Source organism: Amblyomma americanum, chromosome 1 (assembly GCF_052857255.1).
Source record: "Amblyomma americanum isolate KBUSLIRL-KWMA chromosome 1, ASM5285725v1, whole genome shotgun sequence".
Taxonomy (NCBI): Eukaryota; Metazoa; Arthropoda; class Arachnida; order Ixodida; family Ixodidae; genus Amblyomma; species Amblyomma americanum.
Genome location: NC_135497.1, coordinates 210,841,146 through 210,858,328, shown reverse-complemented (window position 1 = coordinate 210,858,328; position 17,183 = coordinate 210,841,146). Strand labels below are relative to the sequence as shown.

At 49.3% G+C, this 17,183-nt stretch overlaps 1 protein-coding gene across 1 annotated transcript in view; it reads right to left on the bottom strand.

The window, feature by feature from the left end:
• Positions 1–684: 684 nt before the first annotated feature.
• LOC144094940 (uncharacterized) overlaps positions 685–17,183 on the bottom strand; it is a 33,921-nt gene continuing 17,422 nt past the window's right edge. Inside the window, exons 5-9 of the mRNA XM_077628812.1 lie at positions 13,030–13,168; positions 12,457–12,574; positions 10,730–10,781; positions 8,689–8,918; positions 685–911 (exon numbers count right to left, since the gene is read on the bottom strand). Coding sequence (XP_077484938.1) covers positions 780–911; positions 8,689–8,918; positions 10,730–10,781; positions 12,457–12,574; positions 13,030–13,168 — 671 coding nt within the window. The 3' untranslated portion in view covers positions 685–779. The remainder of the gene's footprint in view (positions 912–8,688; positions 8,919–10,729; positions 10,782–12,456; positions 12,575–13,029; positions 13,169–17,183) is intronic.

Here is a 17,183-nt window from a genome sequence, read left to right as displayed (position 1 = left end):
TTTTATATGCCAGCGCGGCTACAAAAGCCTGGAAAGCTTTCATCAATGTATTAAAAGTTTGGACACACACGCACACGCGCACATACACACAGACACACACAACAGCCGCCGCGGTGGCTGAGTGTTAATGGCGCTCGGCTGCTGGCCCGAAAGAAGCGGGTTCGATCCCGGTCGCGGCGGCGGAATTTCTATGAAGGCGAAATTCTAGAGGCCTATGTACTGTGCGATTTCAATGCACGTTAAAGAACCCCAGGTGGTCGCAATGTCCGGAGCCCTTCACTACGGCGTCTATCATAGCCTGAGTCGGTTTCGGACGTAAAACCCCCATAAACACGCGCGCGCGCGCGCGCGCGCGCAAACACACACACGCACGCACACACACACACACACACACACACGCACGCACACACGCGCGCGCGCGCACGCACGCACGCACGCACGCACGCACACACGCGCACACACACACACACACACACACACACACACACACACACACACACACACACACACACACACACACACACACACACACACACACACACACACACACACACACACACACACACACACACACACAGAGAGAGAGAGAGAGAGAGAGAGAAAGAGAAGTTGAAGAGGCTGGCAGGGACCGATGCCCAAAATTTGCCAAGTGCCGCTTGTATACAGTTTTGCTTTCTGGTGGATGCAGGTTTTTTTATTTTTTTTCTGAACAAACCCACGCTGCGGTTCGAAGGGGAGAATCCGCTGTTTGCCCGGCCGCAGAGCAGTGCGCTCGCTTTTCAGTACAGAGGTCGGCCGCGACCCCGCGGCGACTGATAGAAGACGCCTCCTTGGTCGTCCGACGACACGATCCAACCGTACACAGAAGTCCTTGGTATCGCCGAGCCCCGGCCGGCGGCCTGATATGATGCCTGCGACCGCAACAATACGTTCAGCAACGGGTAAACGCGCGTTCGGGCAGTTCTGCTCGTTTGTCGTAATTAGAGCCCATCGTTTTCGGGTTTCATTACTTTTTGGAATTCGGGGGGGGGGGGGGGGGAGGGGGGGGGGGGAGGGCGATATTGCTCAAGCTCAGGTTTGGTTTATGGGTGTTTAACGTCCCAAAACGACTCAGACTATGAGACGCCGTAGTGAATGGCTCCGGATATTTCGACCACCTGGGGTTCTTCAACGTGCACTGACATCGCACAGCACACGGGTATCTAGCCTCCATCGACATTCGACCGCCGCGGCCGGGGTCGAACCCGCGTCTTCCGGGTCAGTAGCCGAGCGCCATAACCACTGAGCCACCGCGGCGGCTTTAAGCTTAAGTTTGAGTAAAAACCTCGTTTTTCAGCAGAAATGTTCATATGAAGTGCTGCATTATTTGCTTTTTATTATCACAAAAATTATGGCCGCCGCGGTGGCTGAGTGGTTATGGCGCTCGGCTGCTGGCCCGAAAGACGCGGGTTCGATCCCGGCCGCGGCAGTCGAATTTCCATGGAGGCGAAATTCTATAGGCCCGTGTGCTGTGCGATGTCAGTGCACGCTAAAGAACCCCAGGTGGTCGAAATTTCCGGAGCCCTTCACTACGGCGTCTCTCATAGCCTGAGTCGCTTTGGGACGTTAAACCCTCCTAAACCAAACCAAACAAGAAAAAATATAGGAAGGGAAGGTTCCACTAGAGAAACCTTATGAAATCGGATATTTATTCTTTCTCGCTTATTTGCACTTATTTCGTCGAGTGCATTTTAATCCCCTGCGCAGCACTTCCGTGTCCGGGCCAGACCTTCCTGCGTTTGCACAGGGCGAACATATTCACTTGACATTACAGCGACTATCTTAAATGCACAAAAGCCTTTGAAGAAGTTGTTACCATGGGTGGCGCTTGATACAGTGATACGAAAGTAATTATTGAATCGGTCAATCTAATGTTCTGCCCACAGCACTTGTCCAGCACATCACTTTGGGACGGGGGCTGAGGAGGTAAGGCGAGTACAATCCGACTTGCTGTGTTTCTTCCACAAAAACAGAGTTCCAAAATAGCGGAATGAATACTGAACTCAGGAGTGCATTAAATGAAGAAAAAAAGTGCGCCATGTAAAGCCGGCCATCGGGACCGTTTCAGGTGCGTCACCGGCCCTGCCCGTGCGGCTTTTAGCACGCTACCTGTGCCGAGAGGGGAAGGAAGGAAGGAAGGAAGGAAGGAAAACGTTTATTGAGCTCTAGAGAGTAGGTGAGCAATTTGGCGGAGTCAGGTGTGTCGTCCGTCTTCTTAGCAATGGTCGTCTGCCCCTAGTCCAGATCTCCGCTGGATGCCGCTGCCAGCTGTGCTCGCCGGATCAGCCTAAGTTGGACGTCCTGACGGTCGCTGGAGAGCATTCCTTCCCATTGCTCCGCACTCGGCTTTGGTATTTTTGGTGCCACCTCTATTTTCTGGCAGGCCCACGTTATGTGATAGAGCGTGGGTGTTTCATGGTACCATGGGCATTTGTCTGTGTATTGTGTGGGTTGTATTTTGTTGAGTGTATTTAGATTCGGGTATGAGCCCGTCTGTAGCAGCCTCCAGGCGACGGCGTCTTCCTTGGAGAGAGATTTATGTGGTGGGGGGTACCGTTTCTTGCAGCCCTTGTAGTGGTTTAAGATTGCTGAGTAATCTCTAGGGACAGGTAAGGCTTCCTCGAGGTCGCTTGTGGGGGGAGCTCGGTAGAAAGTGTACCCTCGAGCTACCCTGTCGACCGCTTGGTTGGCTTCCACTCCCGCGTGTCCCGGCGTCCATACTATCGTATGTGTAATTGGTGGTTCTTCTGTGCTTTGTTTGGGTCGGTCCCCAGAGCGGAGTATGCGGAGCGCTCTGTGACCTATTCTGCCTAACATGAAGTTTCGGCATGCCGTTTGAGAGTCCGTTAGTATTGTTATGGATCGCTTAGTCCGGTAGCCCTCCGCTGCCGCTAGAGCGACGGCTACTTCTTCAGCCTCGACTACCGTGCAGTCCCGTAGCGACGCACTGATGATTTCCCGCATGTCCGAGTTTATCACAGCCGCTACCGCGCTGGGGTTGTTTTGTCCCGTCCTTCTGGGGTATGTGGCTGCGTCCACATACACCGTTGTTGTCTGGCGGGCTAGTGATTTTTGGATGTACTCGGCTCTCGCCTTTCTGCGTTCTTCATGTAGGTTGGGGTCCATGTTCTTGGGGATGGGGGTCACTCTAATTGTGCCCCGTATGCCGTCTGGGATAGTCGCGGTTCGCTGGATTTCTTGTATTTGTTCGTTGCATCCCAACTTCTGCAGAAGCTCCCTGCCAGACGGAGTCTGCTGTAGTCTCTGCAACTGGGCGACGTGTTGTGCCTCTCTCAGTTCTTCAAAGTTGTTATGAAGTCCTAGTGTTAAAAGCTTCTCTGTGAATGTGCATTGCGGTAGATGGAGTGCTGTTTTGTATGCTTTGCGTATAATCGCATCAATCTGTTGGATTTCGCTTTTGATTGGGTTGTAGTATGGAAGACTGTAGGTGACTCGGATGATCACCAGGCTCCTGACCAGCTTTAGCGTGTCTTCTTCTCGCATGTCCAAGCGTTTATGGGAGACGCGTGATCATGCGGGCAAATTGTATGGTGGAAGCTTTGAGTAGAGCAAGTGCATGTGTACACCGTTGGTTTGATTGTATCCACATGCCCAAGATTCTTATGAGTGTTTTCTCTGGTATGGGTTTTCCCTCTAGGTAGACGTTGAGTCTAAGCTCGTCGCTGTTCGGGACTGTGCGGTTTTGTTTCCCTCTCCAGACTCTGAGCAGTTCCGATTTTTCGGTGGAGCATGCTAGCTAGCCCTCTCGCTTTTACGTAGTTCTCTACGCAGGTCGCGGCCTCCTGTAGTCTTTCTTCCTTTTCTCTTAGTGAGCCCGTATTTGTCCAGATGGTGATGTCGTCGGCATACATGGCATGGTGTATTCCTTCGACTTCCTTAAGTTGTTTTGCAAGGCTGATCATTGCAACGTTAAAAAGCGTAGGTGAGATGACCGAGCCCCGGGGAGTTCCCTCGTTAGGGGTGTGGAACTTCTCCGAGCGGAGTTCTCCCAGCCCTATCGTCGCTGTTCTATCTGAGAGGAAAGCTTTGATGTAACCGAAGACCCTCCTGCCGCAGTTCAGGTCGTCCAGGCCTGTCAGGATGGCTTCGTGGCTTACGTTGTCAAAAGCTCCTTTGATATCCAGTGCCATTATTACGTTCTCTTCGTCCCTAGGGACGTTACTTAGAACTCCTTCTTTGATTTGTAGAAGTATGTCTTGGGTCGACAGCTTCGCCCTGAATCCGAACATACTGCGGGGATAGAGTTCGTGATCCTCCATGTATTGTTGTAGCCTTAATGTTACCACTCTCTCGTACAGCTTGCCGAGGCACGATGTGAGGGAGATGGGTCTTAGGTTTTCGATTTGTAGCTTTTTACCCGGTTTTTGAATCATAACCACCTCTGCATGCTTCCAATCCTCGGGAACGGTCTCCTCTGCCCAGTGCTTGTTGAGGAAATCGGTTAATTCTGCGACTAGCTCGTCACTGAGCTTGCGGATGAGTGCGTTGTTGATTTTGTCCGCACCCGCTGCCGTATTCCTAGTTGTGCTTCGAATTGCTGCATAGACTTATTCTCGTGTGATGGGTATATCTAGGTTTGGATTTACTTTCCCTCGATAATCTCTTGCATAGGTTCTCGGGTTTGTGTCCCCGAAGCACTTGATGCGCACTTTGTCCAGGCGTTCCTCATCGGTTCCTTCGAACGGGTGGATTAATCGGTATATTGCTTTATTGTTTTCTGCTTTGGTTTTAGTCGGATCGATGAGCGGCTTCAGGATATGCCATGTCCTAGCTGTGCTCAGAGTTCCGTTGAGAGGGGAGGTAAACCTCGAAGACAGAAAGTGAGCAGTGTCGGAGAACTGCTTTGGGGTCCTTGTGTAAACCATTCTCGTAAACCGCAAACGATAGCGGCGCTTTTCATTTAAAAACGCGGTCAGAGAGAACTGGGCCGTGAAACACTTTTTGAACATGTTAAGTAAAGCCGCCCAATCTTAGATGAAGTGCTCGTGAACGTCTTGGCCAACTAGCACTGCAGTCTTGCCCCTGAAGTTGTCCGCCATTCCCTACGCCATTTTAAATCGCCGCCTCTCTTCATTTCTTTTTTTTTTTAGCGTCGAGTTGGCTTTTGAAGAGCGGACCGGATCGCGGACGATCCGCACAGACAGCCTACCACGTGACGCCAACGTCGCTCCTCTTGAGTGACTTTAGCATGCTGTGTTTAGTTTCGTTTATGGGGTTTACGTCTCAAAACGACTCAGGCTATGAGGGATGCCGTATAGTGGAAGGCGTCGGAAAATTTAGACCACCTGAGGTTCCTTAACGTGCACTGACATAGCACAGTACACGAGTCTCTAGCATTTCGCCTTCATCGAAATTCGACCGCCGCGGCCGGCATCGAAACCGCGCCTTTCGGGTCACCACCCGGAGCACTATAACTGCTCCCGATTGGACTCAGCGCAGGGCGCTCACGGTCACTCGGTGGAGTGACGTTCGCGTCACTTGGTATACGTGGTCCGCGAAAGTTACCTATCAAAAACAAGGGAACCAGCTTGCTAGTTAGCATTATTCACCATTCTTGTGATGCCTGTCAACACTGTTATTACAATGCCACAGAAGCCATTTTTTTACCTCAACAAACCTATTTTTAAAAACTAGTAGCGGGCTTCCGTGCAACGCGTAGTGTAACCCACGAGCAGCAGATAGCGGTACAGGATGCGCCCGTCGCCACTTTCTATTAAAAGGTCCACGCCCTGGGCTGGCCCGCCCCGAGCGGTTCCAGTGACCTGATACTTCAGCGTTATGCTGCCCGCGAATCATCTGCAGAATGTGTTGCAGCTCGTTAGCGGTATCACCCGAGCACACGCGAAAGCGAGGTTATGAGCCTCTAATGCGTTCCTGGGGAACCTGCAAGAAGGAATCGATACCCTAATTTGGAGAGCACTTAGCACGCTGGGAGCGAACTCGAAAGGTTAACTGCGGCAAAATCTGCGCGTCCTAGAGAGCTCGGGGTATTTTTTCTTGTCAGCGAAGGTTTGTTGGCTTTGTAGTTCATATATCGACGTAGCTTTTCAGGCGAGTTTAACGTCTAACCTTTCGAAGATAAAACATCTATGTCAGCTTCTTATGTGCGGTTCCGTTGTCGTAAATGTCCCCTCACTATTTGCGCAAGATATTTTAGGAATATGTCAGTTATTGGGACAATGGACTCCTTGGAAAGAGTGCAACATTTATTTTACTTTTGGCACAGCGAAGCCGAAAATTTTCGGCTCTTTTATTGTTGCTGAATCAAAGAGTTCGATTATAGTTTGTTTTCATGAATGATTGTGTGAGCGAAAAAAAAAACTGTGCTTCGGGAATTCCGGCATGCTTCAGCTAAGCATTGCCCCCTGTGTATGTCTGCCGCATACGTCTCGTCTGACCACCCTTTCAGTCCCTCAGAATACCGCATCCTTATTAGGCCGCCCCACTCGCCGTGCGCTTTCCATCAGCCGTGTGGCTCGTCTGACCACTATTTACTCTACTGAACAGCGCGACCTGAAGCTACGCGCATGTGTGCACCCACTCTCTCCCTTTATTCGGAGTCGAAGCCCGCTCTTCGTCTGCTCTGTACACGTGTGCAACTTATGGTTGGCGTTATCCCGAGACCGCTTGATTTTTTTTTTGCCTTGATAGTGAGTTTTAGCCTACCGGAGACGTATTAGTGTAAAAGCGTGCATTACCGGATGCTGTCGTACATGTACTCCAGGCATCTGTCTGCTCCGATATACGTCTGCCTCAGTTAGTCTCTGCTATGTTGAAGTCTCTGCTGTTTTCTTCGCAAAACAAGGTACCCAAGATGAGAAAAAGTTTTGCGCAGTGGATATCTACTAGCGCAGCAGAGTGCCTGTTGCGCTTGCGCAGCAGGCAGCCGAGGCTGGTCTGGTGTATGCGCTGTACTATGTATCCGTTGCGCTAAAACTCCCTAATCTGATTAACAAGCACTCAGATGCCCGCAGCCCTGTTACTAAACAAGCGCGTAGTTGCTTTCTCTGCACTACTTCGAATGCTATGTTATTGTACTTTGTAGTCTATTATTATCTCTCAGGGGTAACCCTAAACAATTTAGCTTATTACGTCTAGTATCCCGGGGAAGTTGGAGGAAATTGTGTATAATCTGCGAAAGTGGTTAAAGAATAAAGGCTGCACGAGACTGGTACTGCCGCCATCAGAAATGTTTTGACAGAACTACACTATTGAATGAATATCATGCTATTGCCAATGTGTTGCTCCAGTGCGGACAGACCACTGAGCCTCTGACCGGATGTCGATGCGCAAAAACAAGCCTGCGGCGGTAACTAATTTCGTTAAACTCCTAGGGTCAGCTAATCAAGCTGTGACCACACTAGAAAGGCTGGTTCCCTGAGCAGGACCGCCTTGGTGTAGTAGTTCGCCACTCGTTATCCTGTGGCTAAATCATGAATTTAATAACCTCGGCCCTCAGTTTCGGGTGGCTTTGAAGCATCTGACCAAGGTTGTGGTCAGATCTGTGCCGCAAGAGAAGGTGCTAAGAATCTGTGGATCTGGAGGTGACGCCATTTTGTACTGAGCCTGGCAAAGTTGAATGCTACAGACACTGCTCGTGAGCTAACACGCTGTGTTGAATAACGGGCACGTCCTATGCTATAGCGGGCTACCCGACAGGGAAAAGCACGAATGGCTCTTAATTTATAAAAGAATAGTGGGAAATAAACAATTTCGGCATTAACGCAAGAGTCGCACTCATCGCAATAAATATCATTAAGAGATACGAGCTGAAAGTAACAAGCCTTCGCGCCATCAAATCACGACGACGAAGCGGTCGAAGGGTTCCATGATTATTGCTGAAGCGTCAATGAACGGCGTGAAAACTCAGTTTACTATTCTGATGGGTAACATCAATGCTAAAGTACGGAAGTTGGCAGGAGAAAAAGCAGTTGGAAACCATGGCGTGGGATTTAGGAATGGCCAAGAAGAGATAATGGTAGAATTCGCGGAAAAAAATAGTTCAAGAATCATCAATATCTTCTTTCACACTCGTATAATCAAACTGTGCTCAACTCCGATGAATACGACGCGCCCACTTAGTATAAAGGGCCTTCATGTAATAGGAGAAACAGAGTGGAAACAGCAGCGGTCATGCAGGCATTGCGCAACCGAGGCGTCGCGGAAGTATACATAAATTTACCATATAGATTATCTACAAGGACTCTAGAGTGTAGCATAAAAGGAGCGAGGAAATAACAAATAGATGTCTGGCAGCGAGACAATCTCCCCGTTGTTATTCTCCGCATATGGCTCCAAGATATAGCGAGAGCGCTGAAATGGTAAGAGTTAGATGTGAGGATATGGTGGATACCTCAGAAACCTCCCAATTTGCCGACGATGTCGTCCGGACTGCTAATAAGCTATTAAATGACGAATTACATCGAATAATTGAGGAACAAGGCGCACAAAATGCAACGGTAAGTCCGTAAATAAATATTAACAAAAACATTAATTTTCAACAGTGTGGAAGTAAATAACAGTTACGCAGTGTGGTACTGCTGACCGTGCTTTTTGAATGGGATCGTATGGCGGTCTGCGCGGGTGGAGCGCCAGGAGCCCGTGCCTGACGCCGGCGGCTCCACCTACCTCATCCGTGTACGGGTCGTAATGCGTGGCCACCTGCATCGTCTCGAGCAGCGTCCGCAACTCGTTGATGGCGACGATGTCGTCGGGCGAACAGGCCATCTGTTCTGCCTCGCTGTCCCCCATCAGCGGCTGGGGATGAACTAGGGCCACCAGTGTCGCCTGGACGGGCTGCTGCTGCTGCTGCTGCTGCTGGAGCAGGCGTGTTGTGCTGTTGGTGCGGTCGGGCTCCCCTGATGACGGTGCATGCGAGACGGAAGCGGGAGGTCAGAACGCGCTGCAAGAGACGTGCACGCTACCGCTACAAACGACACGCCAAGAATTTTATCTCCAAGTCGCCCCACTAAGAGCGAGCAGCCTGTGCGGGGTGGCTGATAGAGAGCAAGATTCAACTTATTACGAGGCGTCACAGAAAAAATGCGCGACATGTTATGTGTTCGACCAGAATATATGTATCGCCGCCGCGGTGGCTCAGTGGATGGCGCTCGGCTGCTGACCCGAGAGACGCGGGGTCATCCCGGCTGCGGTTGAGGCCCGTACATGCGATGTCAGTGCACGAAAGAAGCCCAGGTGCGCATGTGTGTGTGTGTGTGTGTGTGTGTGTGTGTGTGTGTGTGTGTGTGTGTGTGTGTGTGTGTGTGTGTGTGTGTGTGTGTGTGTGTGTGTGTGTGTGTGTGTGTGTGTGTGTGTGTGTGTGTGTGTGTGTGTGTGTGTGTGTGCGCGCGCGTGTGCGTGTGCGTGTGCGTGTGCGTGCGTGCGTGAGTGCGTGTGAGGGGGGGGGGGATGTTTCGGTGGATTCCTTGCGGGAGAAACAAAAGGTGGCACCACATTCTTATGTAGACCGATTGCAAAATTTTGGCTTGTAGTTTTCGCATGCTGGGCACCTTTCTGGTAGAAAGTGCTACCTCGATGGAAAACGCGAACAGCCCGGCGCCAACACGCTCCCCTGTTTCAATTTTTATTCACCGCGCTTTTACTTCGGTGATAGCAAAAAGACTCTACACTCGTCCATGATATACTCTAAGACGACTGTAACATCTTTTTCGTACCACCCTGGTAAAAGCGCGATGAAAATAAATTCCGACAGCGGGGCGTGTGGCACCGGGTTCGCGTTTCTTTCCATCGAGTACATTGATCAACATTGACTGCATTATTGTTGAACGGATAAAATGCGGTGCTTATTGCACGAGGCATCGTGAACAGAATGTTTGCTTTAATTTTCAAATAATTTATTCTTTCTATTAATTCTTAGTAATTTCGTGAGCCGCCTATCACCCTGAAGAACACTCCCGGAAAGGATGACGGTTTTTACTATAAGTTTGCTGTTTGTGGCAACGGTGCGCAGCACTTCAGTGCGTATTTTATAGATGTGTTATCAAAAATAGCATTGTTTTAGCTGACGGAGAGAATAGAAAAGTGCTCGGTCATCGCTTATCAAGAGTATTCATTAAAGGGACAGTCTACTCATTTTTATCAACTATTTTTTTATTTTTTTTTTGTTGCAATCGAAAGCTGCAAATTCTGGCGCCACAACTGCCGCACCGCTTGGGCGGAGTGCAGTGGCAATAATGAGCATGAAGTTAACCAAGATGCACGGGAGTTATTAAAACTATCGTTGAGAGCGCTAAGGTCGCTTTAAAAATACCAGCAATAGATAAGTCTTGTGATATCGTAGATACTGTTTTTGCCGGCAGCAGCGCAGCGTCACTTGCAGCATAGTGACATTCTGACTTTTCAAAATATTTGATGATATGAAAAAGCAGGGTTAATCCGTGCAAGGAACGGCGACTAGTTGCAAGGGAAGGCAAAAACAGGCGCCTGCAGTTCTAGCAAAAATAACGCGATGTGTTGCGCTCAGTCCTATTTCTGGAGTGTGGTCAAATCCACGCGACGTACAGCCCGACTACTTGGAGAGCTGGGAAGCACGGCGCAACCGTCTGTTCTGGTGTGACTTTCTTTGGCAATTTAAAATACAAATTCCTACCTAAACCGCGAGACGACCGAGTTTGGGAGCAGACAAAATCTCTTCTGGGTGAATGCCTACCTTTTTCGCTGCGCCTCGCGTCCATGGCTGTGGCGGCGCTGGGCGGCACGCCCTGGAGGAAGAATGAACGGGCAAAAAACTTGGACGACGCTTAAGCTACTGTTGGGAGTAGAATTCGACATCATTAGAGACTCCTCCAGCGCATACTCTCCTTCGCTTTAACTTACGTGACGCCTACGCTCCAATATATGCGGAGCTGCTCATTCACTTTTATTCTCTGCTCTCCCGGTGGTGCAACGGAAGAGCGCCGGGTTCTCAATCCGAAGGACCGTCCCCGGTTCGATTCCCCACTCAATCATTTCTCTTTCCAGAGAAATCAATTTTCTTTCTTCAGTGGTTTCTGTGATGACGTCACGGTCCTCTCGGCCAGTGAAACTGCACTGGCGTCATCACTACGTCACGATCCTCTCGAACAATGGACCTTTTCGTAACACGGACGGACGCCAGCCTTTTTCGAACGAGACCTCTAACGATATCGCATTAAAATAGCAGTTGCCTGTTGTCCTGCTCAGCAACGCAGCGATTCACTTAAAGATCAATGAAACAGAACAAAGGTAACAAAAGACCAGTTCGTTGAACCATAGAATAGACAACAGACCCTGTTGCGGAGCGCGGAAAATGTTTCGGAGTACAATAGGGCTGCTCAGCAATTTCGAGCTATGTGCTCAGGCGTTTGAAATCGAAATCATTGAAACCATGCGAAGTACCGTAAAATCAAGGGGAAATTTGATGTGGCAAGATAACGTGTCAACTTGCAGCCCGCCGCTTTGTATGTATGGTTCACATGAGTCCGCAAACGTTTACAGGATCAAAGGAGGGAAAGCTGCCTTCCTGCGAACAAAACGACACTCTCAACTGGCAAAGGGACGCGACTCTAGCTCGGAGGCATTATTTTTACGGCTTGTGTTCGATTTCTTTTTCTGTCAACGGCCTAGCTCTTGTGACGTCATGCTTCCTCAAATCCTGGGTTTTCCTTTTCGCGTTCGACGACAGAGCCACAAGAGAGAACTGAAGTACGCGCCTCGGCTCACGTTAGGGCGGTGCATACGCTGCGGGTAGCTGATATCGTTGTGCTGAAGGTTGTGCAGCTGAACGGTTACTTAGGAATGAAAGTTTACTGCTCACGACGCAAATCACGACCGGGTAACCGTGGAACTGCACGCCCCGGCTGTCAGTCCTGCTTATGGGGCTGACAAGCTGTGGGGGAAATTCAGGCACACAATACTTGTTCCATTTTACCCTCTTGGCAGCGATGATTAGTTCCTTCTCAAAAGCCAGTCATTCCTTTCGGTGTCGTCTAGCGCACCTGTGGCTCGGTCCGTTCGTGCTAGCGCAACGTATTTGATTGGTGGTTTTACGCAAGCTACACGTACTGCGCAGTCTTATTGCTAGAGAGAGCGGGCCAGCGAACAAAGGAGAGTTAATGACATTCTAGTCGTAATCAAGAAGAATAAATTTGCATGGGCAGGACATGTAATTCGAAGGCAAGATAACCGCTGGCCCTTAAGGGTAGCGGAGTGGATCACAAGAGAAGGCAAGCGTAGCAGGGGGCGGCAGAAAGTTAGGTGGGCGGAGGAGATTAGGAAGTTTGCGGGGATAAGGTGGCCTCAGCTGGCACAGGGCAGTGGTAATTGCAGAGATATGGGAGAGTCCTTTGCTCTGCAGTGGGCGTAGCTAGGATGATGGTTATTATCATGATACTCATAATGCCCATGCGTATAGCTTACACATGCCGACGCGGAGACGGCGGCTTGCTTGGGAGAGGACGCACAGTCTGCGGTTTCCTTCAAGGAGGACACACCTTCGGCTTGATTCTGTTCCTTGTTTTCTTCTTTACTTGTCCCCCTGAAAGCAGAGCGTGAACTGCTGTTGTGAAACAACATTTCGGGAATAATGAGCAAGTCGCCTGCTTGGATGACAGTTGATCCTGAAAAGGCAGTCTCGGCTGCGTTAAAAAACATGGGGCGTAGAGCGCGGTCGCGGACGGATATTTGGCATGTGAGCATCACTGGGAAAAGCCTAAGATCATGCGCGTAGAACGTGCAACGAGGGAACTCTAGATTAATTTTTTGAGTGGCAATAGATCTTTATAAGGCGATCGACCTTGGAAAAGGCAAGTGCAGCAGCAGTCAACGGCAGAACATTACCCACTCTGCATCAGACAGCGGGCGCTTCTCACAATAAACCTTCGCACGCTTCTCTCCTGGAGTTCATTGACTGGTGTTTCAATAAAATTGTTCTTCGTATGCCGAAATTGATGGCTGACGTAACAAGACAGGAGTCTGTGGGCACATACTTACCCATGAGCATCTTTGTACTGCTTCAGCAGTTCGACGTAGTACTGCTTCTTTTCCGAGTGGCTCATGCTGTTCACCTCTCGAAAGATTGGTTGCTCTGGGGATGTCAGTGGCGCATATCCCGGCTGCCCAGGGACAATGTCTGCACAGACCAACATAAGCGCTGCAGTGTACAACCACGGCTTTCGCTCAGAACGTGCGCCCTGTGTATGCAACGTGTCTTGGCGAATTTCACCACAAGAAATTCTTCCGAGCATCAGTGGAATTTCAAAATCTACGAACTGCTTGCTTGCAAGTCCAGTTCTGCGGTGAATACGAAAACGGGGGACGCGAAGCCAATGGGATTATGGGGAGGCGCCCCTGCCTGCTACCTGCGCTGGCTACAATGTATCGGCTGCCCCGGGCAACAAGACGGCGGCAGCTGGCCCCTCCGCGGCGTGCACTGATGTGGTATACGGGCGATGGCGTGGAGGTAGCATTTCCGCCTCGCGTGCAACAGGATTGGAGTTCGAATCCCGTTGCCGCGCAGTTCTCCACCGGATGAAAAAAAAAAAATCCGCGTGTCGATGGAACTGCATAGCCAGGCCTGAGGTGCGGCTTGAACTCGCTGATCAGAGACGACAACGCACCCCCTCACCAGAAGAGGACTTGGCAACCCTGGGGAAGTACTTGGCCGCAATTAGCTCCTATATGATTATACCAATTAGCCCTCGGTCCTCAGTCCCCAGCGGCTACGAAGCAACAGACCAAGGCGGCGGTCAGACCTGTAACGCAGCAGAGGGTGCTGAGAATCTCTGCGCCAGATAGGCCGCCATTATAAACTAAACCTGGCAACGTTTAACGCTAGAACCTTTTCTAGTGAGGCTAGTCTAGAGTGCTGTTCTAGGAACTAGCGGACATTAAATCAGATGTACGTCTTAGTGAGGTTAGAGCACAGATTGTGTGCACGTACTATGCTATAGTAGTACAGGGCAGACGAGAACTAGGTCTGGGATACCACATCAATCAGTATATAGTTTGCAACACAAATGAATTCTATAGTATTAACGAGAAGGTGGCAGGTATCGTAATTAAGCTTAATAAGAGGTACAAACTGAAGGCGATATAAGCCTGTGCGCTACATCAATCCATGACGACCAGATTGTCGAAAGCTTCAATGAACACGTGGAATCGGCAATGAGCCAGGTAAAAACACAGTACACTGCACTGATGGGCGACTTAATGTCAAGCTAGGCAAGAAGCAGGCTGGCGACGAGGCAGTGAGTGACTATGATACAGGATTTACGAATCGCAGGGGGGAGTAACTAGTAGAGTTTGGAAAGAAATATTTTACGGACCATGTATACTATTCTTTGCAAACGGGAGCACAGGAATTGGACATGGAAGAGCACGAACGGTTAGACTACTAATGAAATGGATTTCACAATGTGCGCTCATCCTGGCGTCGTGCAGGGTTCGCAGGTCCTCGTAAAGGTGTGTTGTAGCGACCACAGGATGGTAATGTCTGGAATTAGCCTAGACCTGAAGAGGGAAAGGAAGAGGCTGGTGAGGCGGAAGCCGTCAATAAAGTTAGCGACAAGAGAAAAAGTAGAGAAATTCATTATCTCGCTGCAGAACAGATATTCGGTTCTTCGGACGACGACCTTAATGTTCAAGTAATAAACGATAATCTCACAGCTACCCCTATGGAGTGCGCAGCAGAGGTAGGCGGCAGGATGGTTCGATAGGATACCGCCAAGCTCTCTCAGGAGTCGAAAAATCTGATTAAGAAACGCGAAAGCATAAAAGCGTGTAACCCTACAGAGAGAATAGAACTGGCAACGATATCAAAGCTAATAAACAAGGGCAAAATATCCGACATAAGGAAGTTTAATATAGAGAGAATCGACCATGCTCTAGAACGGAGGCAGTCTAAATGCGGTGAAGAGGAAAATAGGTATTGGCAAAAATCAAATGTACGCATTAAGATACAAAGAGGGCATTGCCATTAGCGATATGGATACGATAGTTAAGGTAGACGAAAAGTTCTACACAACTCTATACTGTAGTAATCAGGCCTTTAATGAGAGAGGAAGTAGAGCAATAGGACATCCCGCCACTAACGAAAGGGGAAGTAAATTAAGAAAGCCTTATGAGCAATGCAAAGGGGGAAAGCAGCTGAGGATCAGGTAACAGGAGATCTGTTGAAGGACGGTGGGTAGACTGTGCTAGAAAAGCAGCCACCCTGTATACGCAATGCCTTATGACCTCGAGCGTACCAGAAGCTTGAAAGAACGCAAACATCTTAATAAAAGACACGGGAAGGACTTCCTCCGGTGGTTATACACCGATTTACCAAAGTAACCGGTAATAGAGGCAGGACAATCTTGGACTTCAATCAACAAAATAATCAAGCAGGATTTTGTAAATGCTACTACATAGTAGACCATATTCACATTGTCAATAAGGTGATAGAGAAATGCGCAGAATATAACCAACCCCTATATATAGCCTTCATAGATTACGAGGAAGCATTTGACTCTGTCGAATCCTCAGCAGTCATGCAGCCATTGCGGAATCAGGGTATAGATGGAGCCTCATCTAAAAATACTGAAAGATATCTATAACGGCTGCATTACCACAATATTCCTCCATAAAGTCCGCAGTAAAATTCCGATAAAGAAGGGCATCAGTCAGGGAGACACGAGCTCGCCAATGGTATTCACCGCCTGTTTACAGGAGGTTTGGTTTGGTTTATGGGGTTTAACGTCCCAAAGCGACTCAGGCTATGAGAGACGCCGTAGTGAAGGGCTCCGGAAATTTCGACCACCTGGGGTTCTTTAACGTGCACTGACATCGCACAGTACACGGGCCTCTAGAATTTCGCCTCCATCGAAATTCGACCGCCGCGGCCGGGATCGAACCCACGTCTTTCGGGCCGGCAGCCGAGCGCCGTAACCACTCAGCCACCGCGGCGGCTGTTTACAGGAGGCATTCAGAGGCCTGGATTGGGAACAATTGGGGATAAGAGTTAATAGAGAATACCTTAGTAATCTGCGATCCGCTGATGACATTGCCTTGCTAAGTCACTCAGGGGATTAATTGCAAATCATGATCAATGACTTGAACATGCAGAGCAGAACAGTTTATCTAAAAATTAATGTGCAGAAAACCAAAGTAATGCTAAACAGTCCGGAAGGCAACAGCAGTTTACAATTGGTAGAGAGATGCTGGAAGTGATAAGGGAATACGCGTATTTAGGGAAGTTAGTGACCGGAGATCCGGATCACGAGAAAGAAATAACTATAGAAATAAGAATGAGGTAGAGTGCATTTAGGCAGGTTGTTTCAAACAATGAATGACAGTTTACCAATAGACAAAAATAAATATCTATAGGAAGGCAACAGAGGCTGTAAGTAGTCTATAGACCGTCTATAGACTATTTTTGTAAGGGTGTATGTAATCCGAAGGCAATATAACCGATGGTCGTTAAGGGTGACGGACTGGATACCAAGAAAAGGTAAGCCTAGCAGGGGGTGGCAGAAAGTTAGGTGGGCGGATGACATCGACATTTGCAGGGAAAAAGTGACAGCAGCTGGTGCATGGCAGGGTTAATTGGAGAGATGTGGGAGAGGCCTTTGTCCCGCAGTAGGTGTAGTCAGGTTTATGATGATGATGACCCGTGAATGCTGGCGCATCGGCTGAACGAGGTACGCTAGGAATTACGATGCGCTACTGTCGCACTCGTGCACACGCGGCTGAATCTATGATATGACTAACTTTTCCGCATAGGGAACGAGCGACTTACGTATACTTTACCTCACAAGTTGCTTGAAGCACTGTGCAAGGTAGTGCTCTCTCCTCCAGTGAGGGCCCAGAAGACAACGAATAGTGCCTCAAACATTTTAGCAGTATTAGCATTTTTAAACAAATGTTGCAGTAACTGGAAATGTAGTTCAGGGTGGTGTTTTGGAAGTACATACATACTGTAGGTTGAGGTCCATAGAAGAAAACCTCCCCCGTATCAGAGTAGAGCGAGCGCTTTATTCTCTGGTTAAATTAGCAGAGAAAGCTTCCCGCGCGTACACAGCACATGGGAGCCCTGCTGCGAAGTGGTGCGCCGCCATTCGTAAACATGGCGTCCGCCGAGCCGATAGTCTCCTCTGCGCAGCAGCTGG